At 41.5% G+C, this 14,659-nt stretch overlaps 1 protein-coding gene across 2 annotated transcripts in view; it reads left to right on the top strand.

Annotated features, from left to right (window-relative positions):
• Positions 1–4,564: 4,564 nt before the first annotated feature.
• Positions 4,565–14,659, top strand: part of chrnb1 (cholinergic receptor, nicotinic, beta 1 (muscle)) — a 23,743-nt gene continuing 13,648 nt past the window's right edge. The window contains exons 1-5 of one of the 2 annotated variants that reach the window (XM_035675314.1): positions 4,565–4,877; positions 7,387–7,542; positions 8,630–8,763; positions 11,179–11,223; positions 11,880–11,989. In XM_035675314.1, coding sequence (XP_035531207.1) covers positions 7,533–7,542; positions 8,630–8,763; positions 11,179–11,223; positions 11,880–11,989 — 299 coding nt within the window. In that variant the 5' untranslated portion in view covers positions 4,565–4,877; positions 7,387–7,532. The remainder of the gene's footprint in view (positions 4,878–7,386; positions 7,543–8,629; positions 8,764–11,178; positions 11,224–11,879; positions 11,990–14,659) is intronic. The other variant, XM_035675313.1, reaches the window with a different exon arrangement.

Here is a 14,659-nt window from a genome sequence, read left to right as displayed (position 1 = left end):
GTTCCCCTTCCTCCCTTCCGGGGATTCGCTTCTTTTTGCAAACACAACTTCCCTTTAATCTGGGGCAGTTATGATGTTGCGATGCGCTGGTGTAGTGTGCGGCACACAGTGGTGTTGTGCATCTGGCGATGTGTTTTCTTAGGGTCTTCACCTCATCAGCTTTGGTCTTTGTGTGTAATCGTTGTGTAACTGTGATGTAATATCTCTGGTTCCATTATGGTGTATCGCAGAACAGGAGGGTAGTAAAAGTATTTAGAGGAGGGAGAGAGGGGAGAAGAGACTAAAATTTAGAGGAAAATCATGAGGCCAAATCAATGAGCACGAGTCCTTTGGGGCAGAAGGCAATAAAACTCCATTAACAAGGGTGCAGCCACATTATGCTTGGGAGTGTGTTGAAAAAAAGGATTATATATTTGATATAGGAAAACCAACTGCGTGTTTTATTTAGAAGCTATTTATTTTCTAACACTTTTTGCCCTTTTTTGCGCTGGGTTGCTGTTTTTAAGGTTGTGTGTGTTGTGTGCTGTGTGTGGTGGGGGTGTGTGTGTGTTGTGCACTACTTTGAGGTGGAGTCCCTCTGACCACATCTGCCAATGCAGCAGAAACACAAAAAAAGCAGAGGGAGGAAGAGGAAGATGAGGCTCACGTGACAAAAAGAGTGACGCCGTCCTCGTTGACAGATTTTCTCCCTCTCTCTCTCTCTTTTTTTTTTTTCCTTTTTAGCCGCCTCATAAAAAGTGCTTTTATATTGGAATCCAGAACCCGAGCAACGAATGTCACATCCTGTACAGTATTAACCAGCACATTTACTTGATATATAAAAAAACCAGGCTGTGTTTTTTTTTAAAGCACACCCACAGTCCCTGAACACATCTGCATTGCACACACACACACAGCACCCTGCACCAAGCCAGCGCAGATGTGGCTAAATGGGGTGACCTTTACAAACAGATCATGGAGGGACTTCACCTCTCACAAGCCATTGCACCAGCAATGTTTTAGTGGTGACTTTACATTGTATACACTATGCTAAAATGTCTTTATTTACCCCTTTTTGAGTGTTTTTTGTTTTAAAAAAACAGTATGGATTGTATTTTGGGTATTTCTCAGTGGAAGTTCTGTGACTTGTAATGAAACGATATGAGGAATTGGTGTTGGTATCCATTGTGGCGCCCTATATGAATCATTGTTAGTCCGTCCATGTGTGTTTGTTGATTTGATGTGTTTATTTTGCTGTTTAAATGCATATCCGTGTCCGTTCTCCTGTCACATATTGTGGGATATTGAGCAATCTACAAAGAGAGGAAGACATTAAGTACGCCTAGACTGCGCGGTCTCCACCCTCTTCCTCCTGATCCCCCACAATCCTCCAGCACTCGCCTGTCAATCAAAGACCGACCTCTGACCTTTGATCTCTTAACAGGGATTTTAATTGGCTCACAGGCAGCATGTGGACTGCTCATTCACCGTCTGTCTCACACACACACACACACACACACACAAACACATCTTCTACCTGTGTGTGTGATCCTGTGATCGATCCTTGAAGGATTTTTTGACTGTTTTTTTCTTTTCTTTGCTCATCTTTGTACTGCATGGACGATCCGAGTTATTGTGACAAAGTCTTCCAGAAGAAAAGATTTTAAGGAAATCACCATAATCTTTCTTTCCTTCCTGTCTTCCAAATGCAAAAAGAGTGCTTCAGTCTTCCAGCTATCAAAGCCACAATGACACTATTTTTGTATACAAATGGGGCAAAAAATATATCTATATATAAATATATATAAATATATCCATGCAAATGTGGTTGGGGTGCAATAACTCCCCCTGTTGCTGGCAAGGTGGAATAACACAACTACTATACGCCATCCAAACCCATGTGTCACTTGGAGAAAAGAGCTGTAAAGGACTACAGAGAGCCGTGGGGACTTGCGGTTTTAAAACTCCTGGGTTGAGGTAGAGGATCACAGACGGGCAGGACTACAAGCATGCATGCGCCAATCATTTACTGGACACCTTCAAAGAAACAGTCTTTACCCAGTATTTACTCTTTAACCCCTTTAAACCCTCAATCCCCTCCCCCCCTCCCTCAACACTCTATTATCCCAAACTCTTGTCTCTGCATTTGCAATATGATCTGTATTTATTTCTATAATAACTTACACAAAGTCAAGGGAGACGTATTATTGGATATAATTGAATAAAACAAACTAATATATTTGTATGATTGTAACACTGGTCTGCTGAGAGTTTTCTTCAATGTTATTACCACAACGTAAAACCTTCATTTTTACATTTAAAACTGGATCTGTTTACAAGTCAGTATATGGGACCGAATCACACTGTGATTACACTATATGAGAGGTTTCCAAAGTGGGAGGCGGGCCTCCCCAGGGGGGGCCCAATCAGATTCAGTGGTGGCTCAGTGAATGGAAGTGAAAAAACATTACATTAGTTATTACATTAGTTGTCAAAAGGAGATCACATAGAACAGCCAAAATGTGTGTGATTTGGTTATAGAGACAGTTCAGAGATACAGTATTTTATTTCCCAGAGTCAGAAACTAATAAATGCCTTAGGACAGCAATATTAGGCCATTTCGGCTCAACTGTTGATTGTCCATGCGTATTAGATGCTGCAGCACACAATGGTAATTTCGACAATAGCGTGCTTCCATCTTTGTGGCAACCGCTTGTGTTTACCCATTCTCTGTTTCAACAACATGTTCTCACTCCCAGCTCGTCAAATACCTCCGCTTGATCAGTGGCCCACCGCTTCAAAATATACCGGCACCTTTCTCGCATCATTAATGGACATGCAGGGCTCTGCGGGCAAGGTACGGTTGGACTTTCAAAATAAAGCTTGTATTTAACATTGTAAAATGTTTGCACTTTGATTAGGTTTAGGCACAAAACCTACTGTACTTACTCTGGTTTAGGTTAAGTTTAGGAAAAGATCTTAGCCAACCTCACGTAATATAAGTTACGTATAGCAGTAGTTTCCAACATGGGGGTTGGGACCCGCATTAGGGGTCGCAAGGCCTTCTTGATTTTTAGGGTTGCAAGAAAACAGTTTAAAAAATACAGAGTAGGCCTATATATCAGCATTTTGCTTATTTAATTGCAGAAAACTAAATTAAATTGTTATTTTGAAAGTTTAGATTATAATTTAAGATCTAACTTTTAAGATGAACACAACCTATATTCACAGAGCCTTCAAACAGCCTCGTCCTGCATTAGAAAAGTTAAAACAACCAATAAGCTAACTGAACAATGGTCAAGTGTCTGGAAGAAAACATAGAATTTGTCAAGGAGCCTATTAAGTATGTATGATTGTTAAAGAAGTTCCCCAAAAATTTTAGGAAACCTCAATACTGATGCAATATTAAAAGGAAATAATCTGCTCAAAATGTATCCAAATCGCTCATTTTACACAAACTTTCTGCGGTTATTTGTTTCAATAATTGGATTCAATTCAATTTTATTTGTATAGCGCCAATTCATAACAGAAGTTATCTCAGGACACTTTTTCAAATAGATTATCCTTATAACAACAATTCAGTGATCAGAGAAAGTGATTAGTTGCTTTTAACATAATGACAGACACCTTGTCTTGTCCACCTCATCACCTTACATTATTCCAAACATATAATGATCATCTCCAACATGAACTGTATAATATTTATAGTGACATCAACTTTTTATGTAATCTGATTACTATAATCGTCTGTTACCCATGAAAATACCAATCATGGGTAAACAACAATCAATCTAATTTTACTTAACTACTTACTTCTGTATTACAGTGATCTATTATGGTTGCTCTGGGAGAGATCCCTGAATTTGAGCCACGGCCAACAGGGGCTTTATACACTCCCTTATGACCACAGATTTGATGTGTGACTTGACACTGGCTGCTAGCTGTTAATAGTTAGCTTCTATGGTAATTAAATTGGCGGCAGGCCAAATGGCAGTGACAGTGGCTCATAAATTACGGTGGCGTGGATGGCCAATGACTGTGAGTGAGAGCAGAGTGGCATGAAGGGATGAGTGGAAGGGATATTGGGAGGATGTTTTACTGCAGGGTCCTTCAAAAAATACAACAGTGTGTGGCAGTTAAACGGGTTGATCAACTTAGCGTTATACTGTAAGAATAATGGCTGCTGTATCACCTCTATATGTCCTGTTATTACCGTGGTAGACTGTACAAGATGGCCAAGCTAATTTCATATCCCGTCTATCTAGACAGAAGAAGTAGTCGAGAAGTAAGGTCTGTGCAGTTGTGAAATATCTCAGTAAAATCTAGCTTTGTCAGAATGACAGTGTGATTAAATATCTGGTTGAACTGGAAGGCCTCTTATCAAAGCAGTCTTTCCTTTACAGTCACATCGCTACACAATCCTCCAGTGAAATATCAGTGAAATTTAGCTGTCACTATTTTCTTGAGGACCTGTCTGGAAACCCTACAAGGACTCATGCGGGTACCTCGGCCACAGTTTGAGAACCAGTGTAAGTGTGCCAGTAAGGTCTCATTGGGCTAGAGTCGAGCCTGGGCCACAGTGAAGGGGGGTGAACAGTGGCACACAACTACCCCTCCCCGAGGATGTAATCGGAGAAGACAGCAGTTGGCCAGGCTGGCCTGACTGACAGACAACAACAGTCCAAACTGACCAAACCAAAACTTACACTGAAGAGCTGCAGTGAGCTGCACTGGGAAAGAAAAAGGAAGGGAAAAAAAGAGACATTTAAGAACTTGGATTAATCGACTGCCGTTCGGTTTTGCAGACGAGAGGCCTTTTTTGGTTTCAGGGGTCGCCATGAAAAGCCTGGATCTGCTCCTGCTGGCTGGTTGCTTATGCAGCCTGAGCACATTGGGAGGTAAGGCAGAGTCTACCCATGTAATAGAGACAGTAGTCAAAGCTCTTACGTGAATACAACATTAATATCACATAGAAAAAACGCTTACCTAAAGTTCACTAAAAACCCACAAGAAAATAGCAGATTAACATGGAAGCCACCAGAGAAATGTCATAGGAATTGTATTGTGTATGTAATAGTGATATATTTTAATTGGAAAAGGTAGAGCAATGCAGGTCTAGCCATGTAAAATATATTTCTTGAAGGATAATGAACTTTCACTTCATTCATGCTTAGGCTACTGCTTTCTTGTTGCTTTAGTTTATGCTTTCTTTTAGCCTCAATGACAAACTGAATACAGTTAACATAGTTACAGCAAATACACTCATTATTGGAAACACAACAGAACTAACACAAACATGTTTACAATGCCTTGTAAGTAAACACACCTATGGGAATATTATAGGCGATTATGCTGTGCAGGGCTGTATTTAGACACAGCAGTGCTTTGAGCTAAATGCTAACATTGGCATGCTAACATTTACTAGCATTAAGCAAGTAGCCTATAGCTGAAGTCATTTGTTTTGCAGATATTTGGTCTAAACAATTGTAAAAAGTTTGACTTGATAATGGTTCTAGAGGAACAGTTAGGAGATCATTTGTCCTTTCACATTTTATGCAATAATCTGCAATTAAATACCATTAAATTCTACACACAGGTACTTTAATGTTGCCTCGATTAAAAAAAAAACTACAACATGTTTTGCTTACCTTGTGTCTTGCTTAAACCAAAGAGAGAAAGTCAATTTGTCTGAATAAGTACTGTGTGTAGTTCTTACTTTTTCGAGCCTCTTGCTCCTTGCCCATTAGAATGTAAAGTTACCGTGGCCGTGGTAATACTGCCAGAGCTCCAGACAGACCAAGCAACAGGGGCCGCATATGATCATAACCAAGCATCACAAGGTCTAAGCCTATTAACTCCAGCTGCACACAAAACGCACATACAGTTTAGGTTATTTATTCATGTTTATTCCAACAAGCAAAGATGCTGCTGTGCATGTGTATGTGTGTGTGTAAGTGCACCTCACCTGGCTGATTAGGATGCCAGTGACAATGGCCAGCTGCTGTAATGTTCCCAGAGCCCCTCTGTAAGCCTGCGGTGCAATCTCCACAATGTGCACAGACACCATCCCAGATGTCAAGCCCTAAACAACCGTGCACTAACCAAATTTAAACATTCGCTGTAATATACATGACAATAAAGGACAGCAATTTTGTTTTCTTCCCTCTATTCAAGTGCAACTGGACCAAAGTGGTGGACCAAACTGATGTCCATAGAGCCGCACCTTTAGCATGGCTGAAAATGTCATGTGCCATATAAAATTAAAACAATTCCATACCGGTGAGGGAGCAGTAAAGCATCACTCTTACTGAGGTGAAATAAACACACACACCCTGTGACTGTGTTAAGCAGGGCAAAACTAAACCAAAACAGGAAGTTTGTTTTTGTTATGTTGTGCTTTTATTTTGAAACCCCTACTAACCTCTCTTTGAGGACTGCTTTCAGGGGCGTGTTTTCATCTAAGGAAATATGGCTAAGGATAAAAACAAACAAATACCTGTTTATGAGTTATTGGGGGAGCGTTTGTGTGCCCTTCACTGCAGAATGGTGATGGTAGGTGTAGATGCCAGGGGGGAGAGTGGGAGAGGGGGGAGGAGAGTACCTGTAACACTGCTCTTGTTGTCAATCAGGCTTTTCGCAACTTGTTTAAGGACACTAGTAAATATCAGAGCTCTGATTTAAAAAAACCCTGCCTTACTGATGCTGCTGGCTTGCCCATACACCTCACTGCTACTGGTTTCCATTCTGTTTGTAAGGGTTTACCACCATCAGCACCTTACAGTACCATAAAAACATAAACAAAAGATATACATTTTTATAGAAAATGGCACAGAACATCAGAGTAACAGTTTGATAGGATTGTCATTTTTTCAGATGGTCTTTAAAGATTTATTTCATCGGCCTGTCAGCACTGATAATAGAGCTGCACAGCCAGGTAACACACTGGTCAAGTCATGGAATTGAGGAACCATTGGTGTTGTGTAGCTCTCACAGCAGTTGTAAACTTCCACTAAAGCCATAAACAATTTCAGTTTAGTGTCATCCATTTTCTTCAGAGAAATCAATGACTTCCTTGTCTACAGGCGGCTGATTTCATAACCGCAAATTCCACATGACCATTCAAATTTGCCTCTCTTTTATTACTGTCACTCATGTCCATTGCAAGCATCCTTCAAATGCTCAACAGTAGCCCTCAGCGTGGCCTCGCTTCATCTGATCTCACTGGACTTGATTTCTACTTGAGTCTGACTTATTTGCTAAGTAATCTGAAATGGGCACAGAGAAATGCTAAATTCCAGCCCTACGCAGCCACCTCCCACACAGCCTCAGCCGTCAGCAGCCATGCTTCCCTGTGCCTAGCTAATGGGGGTGCCTCGCTGGGTGATCGTTGTCATTTATTCCTGTCAGGTCAGATCCTGCCGGGCCCACAGCTATGCCAAACGTGATGAATGCTGCGTCACCAGAGCTGCTGATTATAAATGCTTCTAACCTTCCAACACTGAAGAGGAAATGGATGGAAATAAAGCTGAAAATGCTGTGGAATCTAAGGGGTAATGGGTTTTGGTAGGTTCACAATTTTAAAGGCCTGAAGAGAGACACTTAAAACTATAACTGCTACTGGGTAATAATACAGTCTGCAGGCAATACACAGGCATTTAAGTCTAAGGGTATTTATTATATGGATTTTTTAAATATAGCTTTCATGTTTTATGTGTTGCAGTAGTGCTAAAAGTCCTGTGTGTAACATTTAGGATGATCTAGCTATGCTAGCTATTAAAGGATCTACTTTTTTACTGATGTCTCTGCAAATAGATGTTGGCACAAGGAAAACGTTTGTGACTATCATCAAAGATTCTTACATGTTTTGGTCGATAAGGAAGGATGATATCAAGTTCTACAGCAAATTAAATCTCCCCACAAGCCACCGCTCCACCCTCTTTCCCTCCCAACACTCACTTGAATTGAATGTGAACTTGTTGCTTTGTCCGTGGGCTTTGCAGTCAGTGTGAGTGGGTGGTGAAGCCGGAGGATCAGGAGGATGTTTCATTGATTATGTTTGTTTGAATATCCGCAGATTTGATCTCTCACTCCCCTGATTTAGCTTTAACTAGTCTGGCTATTTCCTGCAGGGCGACACAGCCTCCTATAATAACTAATTCTGGGAAGCATCCACTCACTGTGCACTATTGACTCAGCCATATTTTAATGCACAACACACCTTGCCTGCCAATCAGTTCGCCTCGCCCACACTTGTCACCAGTGTGAGTGGGTTTTGCACAAAGCATCCGGCAGACACTTTAGTTAAAAGTGTTTGGGTTCATTGTATGAATTTTAAGCTGTGAGAGGAACAAGCAATGGACAGTATAAATGGAATCTGGCTGACAATACAAAGCTTTAACTTGAGCAATAGTAGCCACATTAGTACTGTTATTGGGTTGTGAACATATACCCAACTGCCACCAAGGCTTCTGCACTTAAATAATAAATGAACGATCCAGCGTCACTTGGCTCATGTTCATTTAAAAAGACTACCAGTAATGGGTTTCTCCTAATTCTTAACAAAATCTAATGGATTAATGAGCTTGAAACCTGAAGTCATAATTGAACATATTATATGTCATATAAGACCTCTATCATATCTGTCATACAGGTGCGTCTGATGGGGAGAAGGCTCTGATGAAGACACTCTTTTCAAACTACAACCTCAAGGTGCGGCCAGCAGCCCGCCCTGAAGAGAGGGTGGTGGTTCGTGTGGGCATGGTCCTGTCCTCCTTCGTTGGACTGGTGAGTCCAGAGACACGCTTCCATATACAGTATTTACACACATGCATTCACAACCAGAAACAGCGACAGATGTATAACTTTGATCACAAAAACACGCGGGCTTCAATCTATGGGTTTGTGGCAGATGCTGGACCAATCAGCAAGCATTTTTTGAAAGTGCCCGCCCTTTTTTTTGAAGTGAAAGAAGATTTTCCCCATCGGGGATTAATGAAGTGATATTCTTCTTCCAGAGTGTGTAATAAACCATCTGGCACAGTCAGGTTACCACATATGAAAAAACAGGCCTGCCAGCAGAATAGAAGTGCTGTTTCCTTACGGGACATCTGTCAAACCTCGTTTTACACCGAGTTCAAAACATTTCAGACATCAGAAAAAGAAAGCCAAATTAGAACTGAAGTCCTGGTAGCATTTCTTACTTGAAGGGCTAGTTTGAGGGCCGAAATAAAGTTACCAGGTAGGTAGGTAGGTAATAGACAAAAGATTAAAGAGGAAACTCTGGCCAATGGAAAGTAGACTAATGAATGCTGGTTTCATTCATGAACATGCGGTTCATGGTGTTGAAGTTAGTACTGTATGCAAGCTAGTTATAGCTTAAACTGTATGCTTTGAAGGCTTACTGCAAACTGAAAAAGACATCAAAACACAACATTGTTCAACATGTTCATGCTTCTCTCTTAATTGCCTGACATTTTACTTGGCTTCAATACTCTTACTTATCCAGTCACTGTCTCTAAAAAATACATATTTAAAAATCCAGACAGATGTCTCCGTAAGGGTTTCAGGCACAGTGGTTGCTCCCCATGCTGAGGACCACCTACACTCCTATAGTCACACATGACAGGTTAACGAAATGTAGCATAACATTTAGTACAAAATGTGGTGCTGGTTTTAATTCAACACATATCTGAGAGCCATCTGGTTCTGAATTTAGTGCTCGCTGGCCTGCTGAGTCAAACGGCACAAAGAGTCATGCTACTATTGGGAAGTAATGCTGGGAAATTGTGTTTCAGCAGCATGCACTGACTGGGCCACTGCCTGTGTGTCTCCATAAAAATGTAACAATGCACACTCTCAAACACACACACACACACACACACCAGGTCACTTTATCTGTTCCTTAATTGCCCCTTGGCTCTCCTCTCTGTAGCACCCGTGTGCACACACCAACACACACATCCACACAGTGTCACATTTACGTACACATCTACAGCGCTCCTTGCACCTTCACTCAAGGTCAGTCTCACTCTGGAGAGGAAGTCACGTGGGGCCCTTAAGTTCTGGAGGGGAACGATGTTGGAAACTGACCCACTTGAACGCTAAGTCCCCCCCGTCTGCCCAGAACTAGTCAGCTGGATAACAGCAGTGTTATTATTAACATTCCCCCCCATCCTGAGGTGAGTTCAAACAGCTACAGGAAGTATGAGTAAGTGATAGGTCAGTGAGACAGGTGTGTGTGTGTGGGTGAAAAAGAGAGAGAGATGGTCTAAGTCCCCCCCGTCCCTGTTCCCGAGCTGTCTCCCTGACATTTCCTTCCCAGGCGTTTTTAAATAGCCAAGGGCCCAGCTCAGGAAAAGCTCCACCTTCCTGCCTGGGCAGACAATCCACACAGGACACACACACGCACACACACTCGTATTGCAAACATCTTACCAGAGTCCAACTCTTTCCTGGAAGCAAGTCTAGTCCATTGCTGGTCGAAACCATGCCAGCTATGTCACCGATGACTATCAGCTGTGTTGGTCTGCTGGTTTGGAGCTGACGCGTATGGTAGACTAACATAATTCTTGATGTAATTAGGGTGTCATAGGGTCTCCTAGCAACCACGGGTACTGTATAGTATGGATCACAGAAGTCCGACATTGCCTGGGTGAACTGGGGACCAAAAACCAGTGCCCGAGCTACCCTGACTCAGCCAAGCGAGTGGGATGTTCTCTACTACGCTCGATTCTTTCGCTGTGGCCTCTGCAGAGCAGTGTCTTCGACGGAATTGACCTAGCTTTACTACAGTTTACAGTTCTAACAGTAACATGTAATTTTTGCACAACTCACAACATAACATTCACTGTGCTATGGGGATAAATTAGTACTTTGACACAGAAAAAGATCACTGGCAAGGGTCCACTCACGTCTGGGTTATATTGTACGTAGCGGCAATGTGAGGTTGCTGGGGGTGGGGTAAAATGCAATAAAAAATGTTTCCAAGGCTGCCGCTGCACCCTTCTGAAATCTAATTCTGTGATTACTTTTGTTTGGATAATTTATGTAAAAAAAACCTAAAATAATAATGGGATTTCTGGTGCATTCTATCTGAGTGGTGCTTGGAAGATGCCACTTTATCAGAGTGCTGTGTGTATGATCATTACGAGAAGCACCAATAACGCATTAACCAAATACTTTTGTGTGTTTTTGTTGCAGAATATGAAAAATGAGGAGATGAGCACAATTGTTGTCATGAATCTGGTAAGTTTGTCAGCACCTCTCAACACACATTGCAGCATTTACTCCCCTGATTGCTTGTTCCACAGGATTGGAGTTGATTTCGGGCATTTTGGTGGTAAACATCCATCCTTCCTAACACACAATGAACAATCTGTGTGTAGTTTGTTGTGAGACGCAAGTGACTGTTGCTTTACTGAAACAGAAAGCCCTACACACAGTCTTCATTAACACAGAATAATGAAAGTGAATAACTTCTTACTATTTCACATTATTTTGACCAACTCATCCATGACTCCAGCCCCGCTGAAAATAAGTGTATTACCATAAGACCCCCTTCCTCATGTACAGTTCAGTACCAATGCACTACACAAATAACCAAGAGAGAATACTTGGAATAGTCATAATAATACAGAGTATATGCAAAATGACAAATTATGCAAATGCTGTTTTGTTATGCAAGGACAAATGCACAGGGACCTTGTCCCTGTGGAATCTAATTACAGCAGCGGAAAAAATGAAAAATAAACTGATGAAATGACAAATTGGTTACATTTGTAAATGCAAAGCTTCTCCCTTCTGTCATTCTCTGTTTCCCCTCTCGTGCCTGATCTTTTGATGTACTTGTGGATGATTCACACATTTCTATACAGAAACACTTTTTATTTTTTTTAAAACAGGAATGGACAGATCACCGGTTGTCATGGAAACCCAAGGAAAACGATGGGATTGAGGTGTTGCGTATCCCCTCGGGGAAGGTTTGGCTGCCTGACATGGTCCTCATCAATAAGTAAGCACAGTGCTCACATTAGTATGAATTAATCAGCACAGCAAAGAGTCGAGAGGAGAGACCGTTTGGCCACTTTCCATCAATTGTGGGATTTGAGTTTTTGTCTAGGATTGTTTCCTCTTACATATTGATGTGCCTGTTTCTTGTGTGAATGACATGTAGAATGAGATACTGAAGCAATGTGACAAATGTCTAATGAGGAATGACTTGGGCACAAGTTGGTTTAATCCAAAAATATGTATTATTTTCTTTCCATTGACAAAGGTAATGTTTGCTGACATATATCCACCCTGCTTCAGTTCTTGCCTGTTAGTCATATAATCACCCTTGAGCCTGCTCCTTACACCTCCACTCAAGGTCATCATACATTATTTAGTAGTATTTACTCTTTTGGTTGTGATAAGAGTTGAAGACAAGTTAGCATTCTGTATCAAAGCTCTTAACCCCTAAAGACACCCAGTGTCCACTGGTTACCGCTAGGTTTTCTAGAAACATACCTGTCCACCAGCTAGCAGGACTATCTTTTCAGCAGCTAATGTAGGACACTCTGTTATAGGGACTTTACATAGTGAATTGTACCATCTTGCACTTTTGACACACAAAATTCACTTGTGAATGTGTAGAAATCACTTGGGTGTAAACTGAATGTTTTAATACATTTGATTACTCATTAATGTACCCCAATATTCCACCAGGCATGTGTGCAACACTCTGCTCTGCTTAGCGTAGAATATGCATCTGGTCTACATCAGTCTCGGGTCAAGCAGCACTGAGCAGATCACACTGGCAGGAAGTCAGACACACACGGCATAGAACATTTTTCAAAATAAAATACAGCATATACACTATTCAAGAAGAACGGATACACAGTAATAATAAGACAATGTGCTATGTACAGCAATTAAAACAAGTAAAGTACAGTCACAAAGTTACCAAATTGATCATGAATCTGCTGCCAATGTTTCAATATGCTTGTAAAACACAAAACAAGTTGGCAAGGAGCTTCCTAATGTCCTGTATCTCCCTCTGCCCTCATTTCCTGTAATCTCTCTATTGTTGTCTCCCTAATAAATGCATACCATGCCCCAAAAAACTTCTTTTGAGCCCCAATAGAAATCGACAAGCAGTACTTGAATGCAGGGGACTCTTGGTGCTCAGTATTCCATTCAATGGCCAGAAAGACTCCACATTACCAGCATCGTTCCCGCCGGATGCAGTCCTTGTTGAACCACAGCTACATCATGTGGTTATAGTTCTGATTTTAGACTAATTTCATGTACATAAAACTAAGTTAAATGCAAATTCATAATGTAGATTGTTTGATAGAGCCAGAACCCCACGCAGCTGCACCCAGTGGACATTAAGTTAAAGGCCTGGTACAGTACAGTACAGTACCTATATCATGGGAAGACTATGTCACAGCATCGAATTTGAAAATGTACATACTTAGAACAGTGTAGTGTGTAGTCTAATCTCCTTTCCTTACACCCCCGCACACACACATACACACTCCCATTAACACCGCTGTAAATATCCCCACTGCTCCATTCATCAACACACGCAATTAAGCAGCATGGCTCCCTGAAAACCGAGATGATGGCACTGCTCTGCTACTTCCGCCCGGGAGGCATTCGCTTGGAACCACACACATGCACATGTACATACAGTACACACGAATGCAAAAGCATGGGCACCCTTCTCTGTGTGTGTATGATCAATGCTGGCCATTTTAGCAGCAGCAGCACCTTCACAGGGACAGGACGCAAGCTGAAATTACCAGAGCTATAAAAACCAGATGCAGCACCCAGACAGACGGCTAAATCTGTGTCTAATTGACTTGATGCCTTTGTTGTGTACAGTGTTATGAGCTTAATGGCCAAAACAGCCCTGTATACATCCAACATTAGTGCTGCACTTAGAAGTGTCCTGCGAAATGTGTCGACCTCCTCCGTTCCATCCACGCCAATTAAAATGTTTTAGTGTGGCCTTGCAGCATGGGACTGCAGCCAAGCGTTGATGTACTCTATGGCTGTGGTGAGAGAATGGAAGGAGCAGTGTTACTACAATAATCAGACTCACGAGATATAGTTAATCAAATGTTACTCACTCTGACCAGAGCTTTACCTTATCTTTATTTCAAGGAGACGTTATTGCTTTGAGAACAAAGAGACAGGAAGGTTGGGTGACAGGAAGCGGGATGACATAAAAAAAGGAGGGATTCCAACCTGGGATGCTGCTATTATATGATGATCTGTTGCTAATCACTTGCTGTCTAATGTTGCAAGGCAAACTAGAGACTACTCACTTCCAGTCATGTTATGGTTTGTGTCTGTGGCCACAAACCATAACATATGTAACACTTTTCTATTAACTGAAACTACATAGTTATCTCTGTAAAGTCACTGAAGGACAGCAGGTAGTCTGTTGGGACCCTAGGCAAAAAATCCTACGGGGGCCCTCAAAATATAAATACAGATATAAAGACTTTCAGCAGTGCCTTTCAAAACTGCTGCAAATGACGAAGATTCATACGCGCATTTTTGGTTCTGGCTCCACTATAATTCATGTTTGGTTAACACAATACAATAACAGGATGCAATATGGTATGACACTGTACAATACGATATAAAAAATGACATCAATGACTGCACAGTGTGATTATTAATGGAG

The sequence above is a fragment of the Morone saxatilis genome, unplaced genomic scaffold (genome assembly GCF_004916995.1).
Source record: "Morone saxatilis isolate NCDOM2014 unplaced genomic scaffold, NCSU_SB_2.0 Contig4, whole genome shotgun sequence".
Lineage (NCBI taxonomy): Eukaryota > Metazoa > Chordata > Actinopteri > Moronidae > Morone > Morone saxatilis.
The sequence above is the reverse complement of the archived record's forward strand: the minus strand, read 5'-3'. Positions and strand labels throughout refer to the sequence as shown.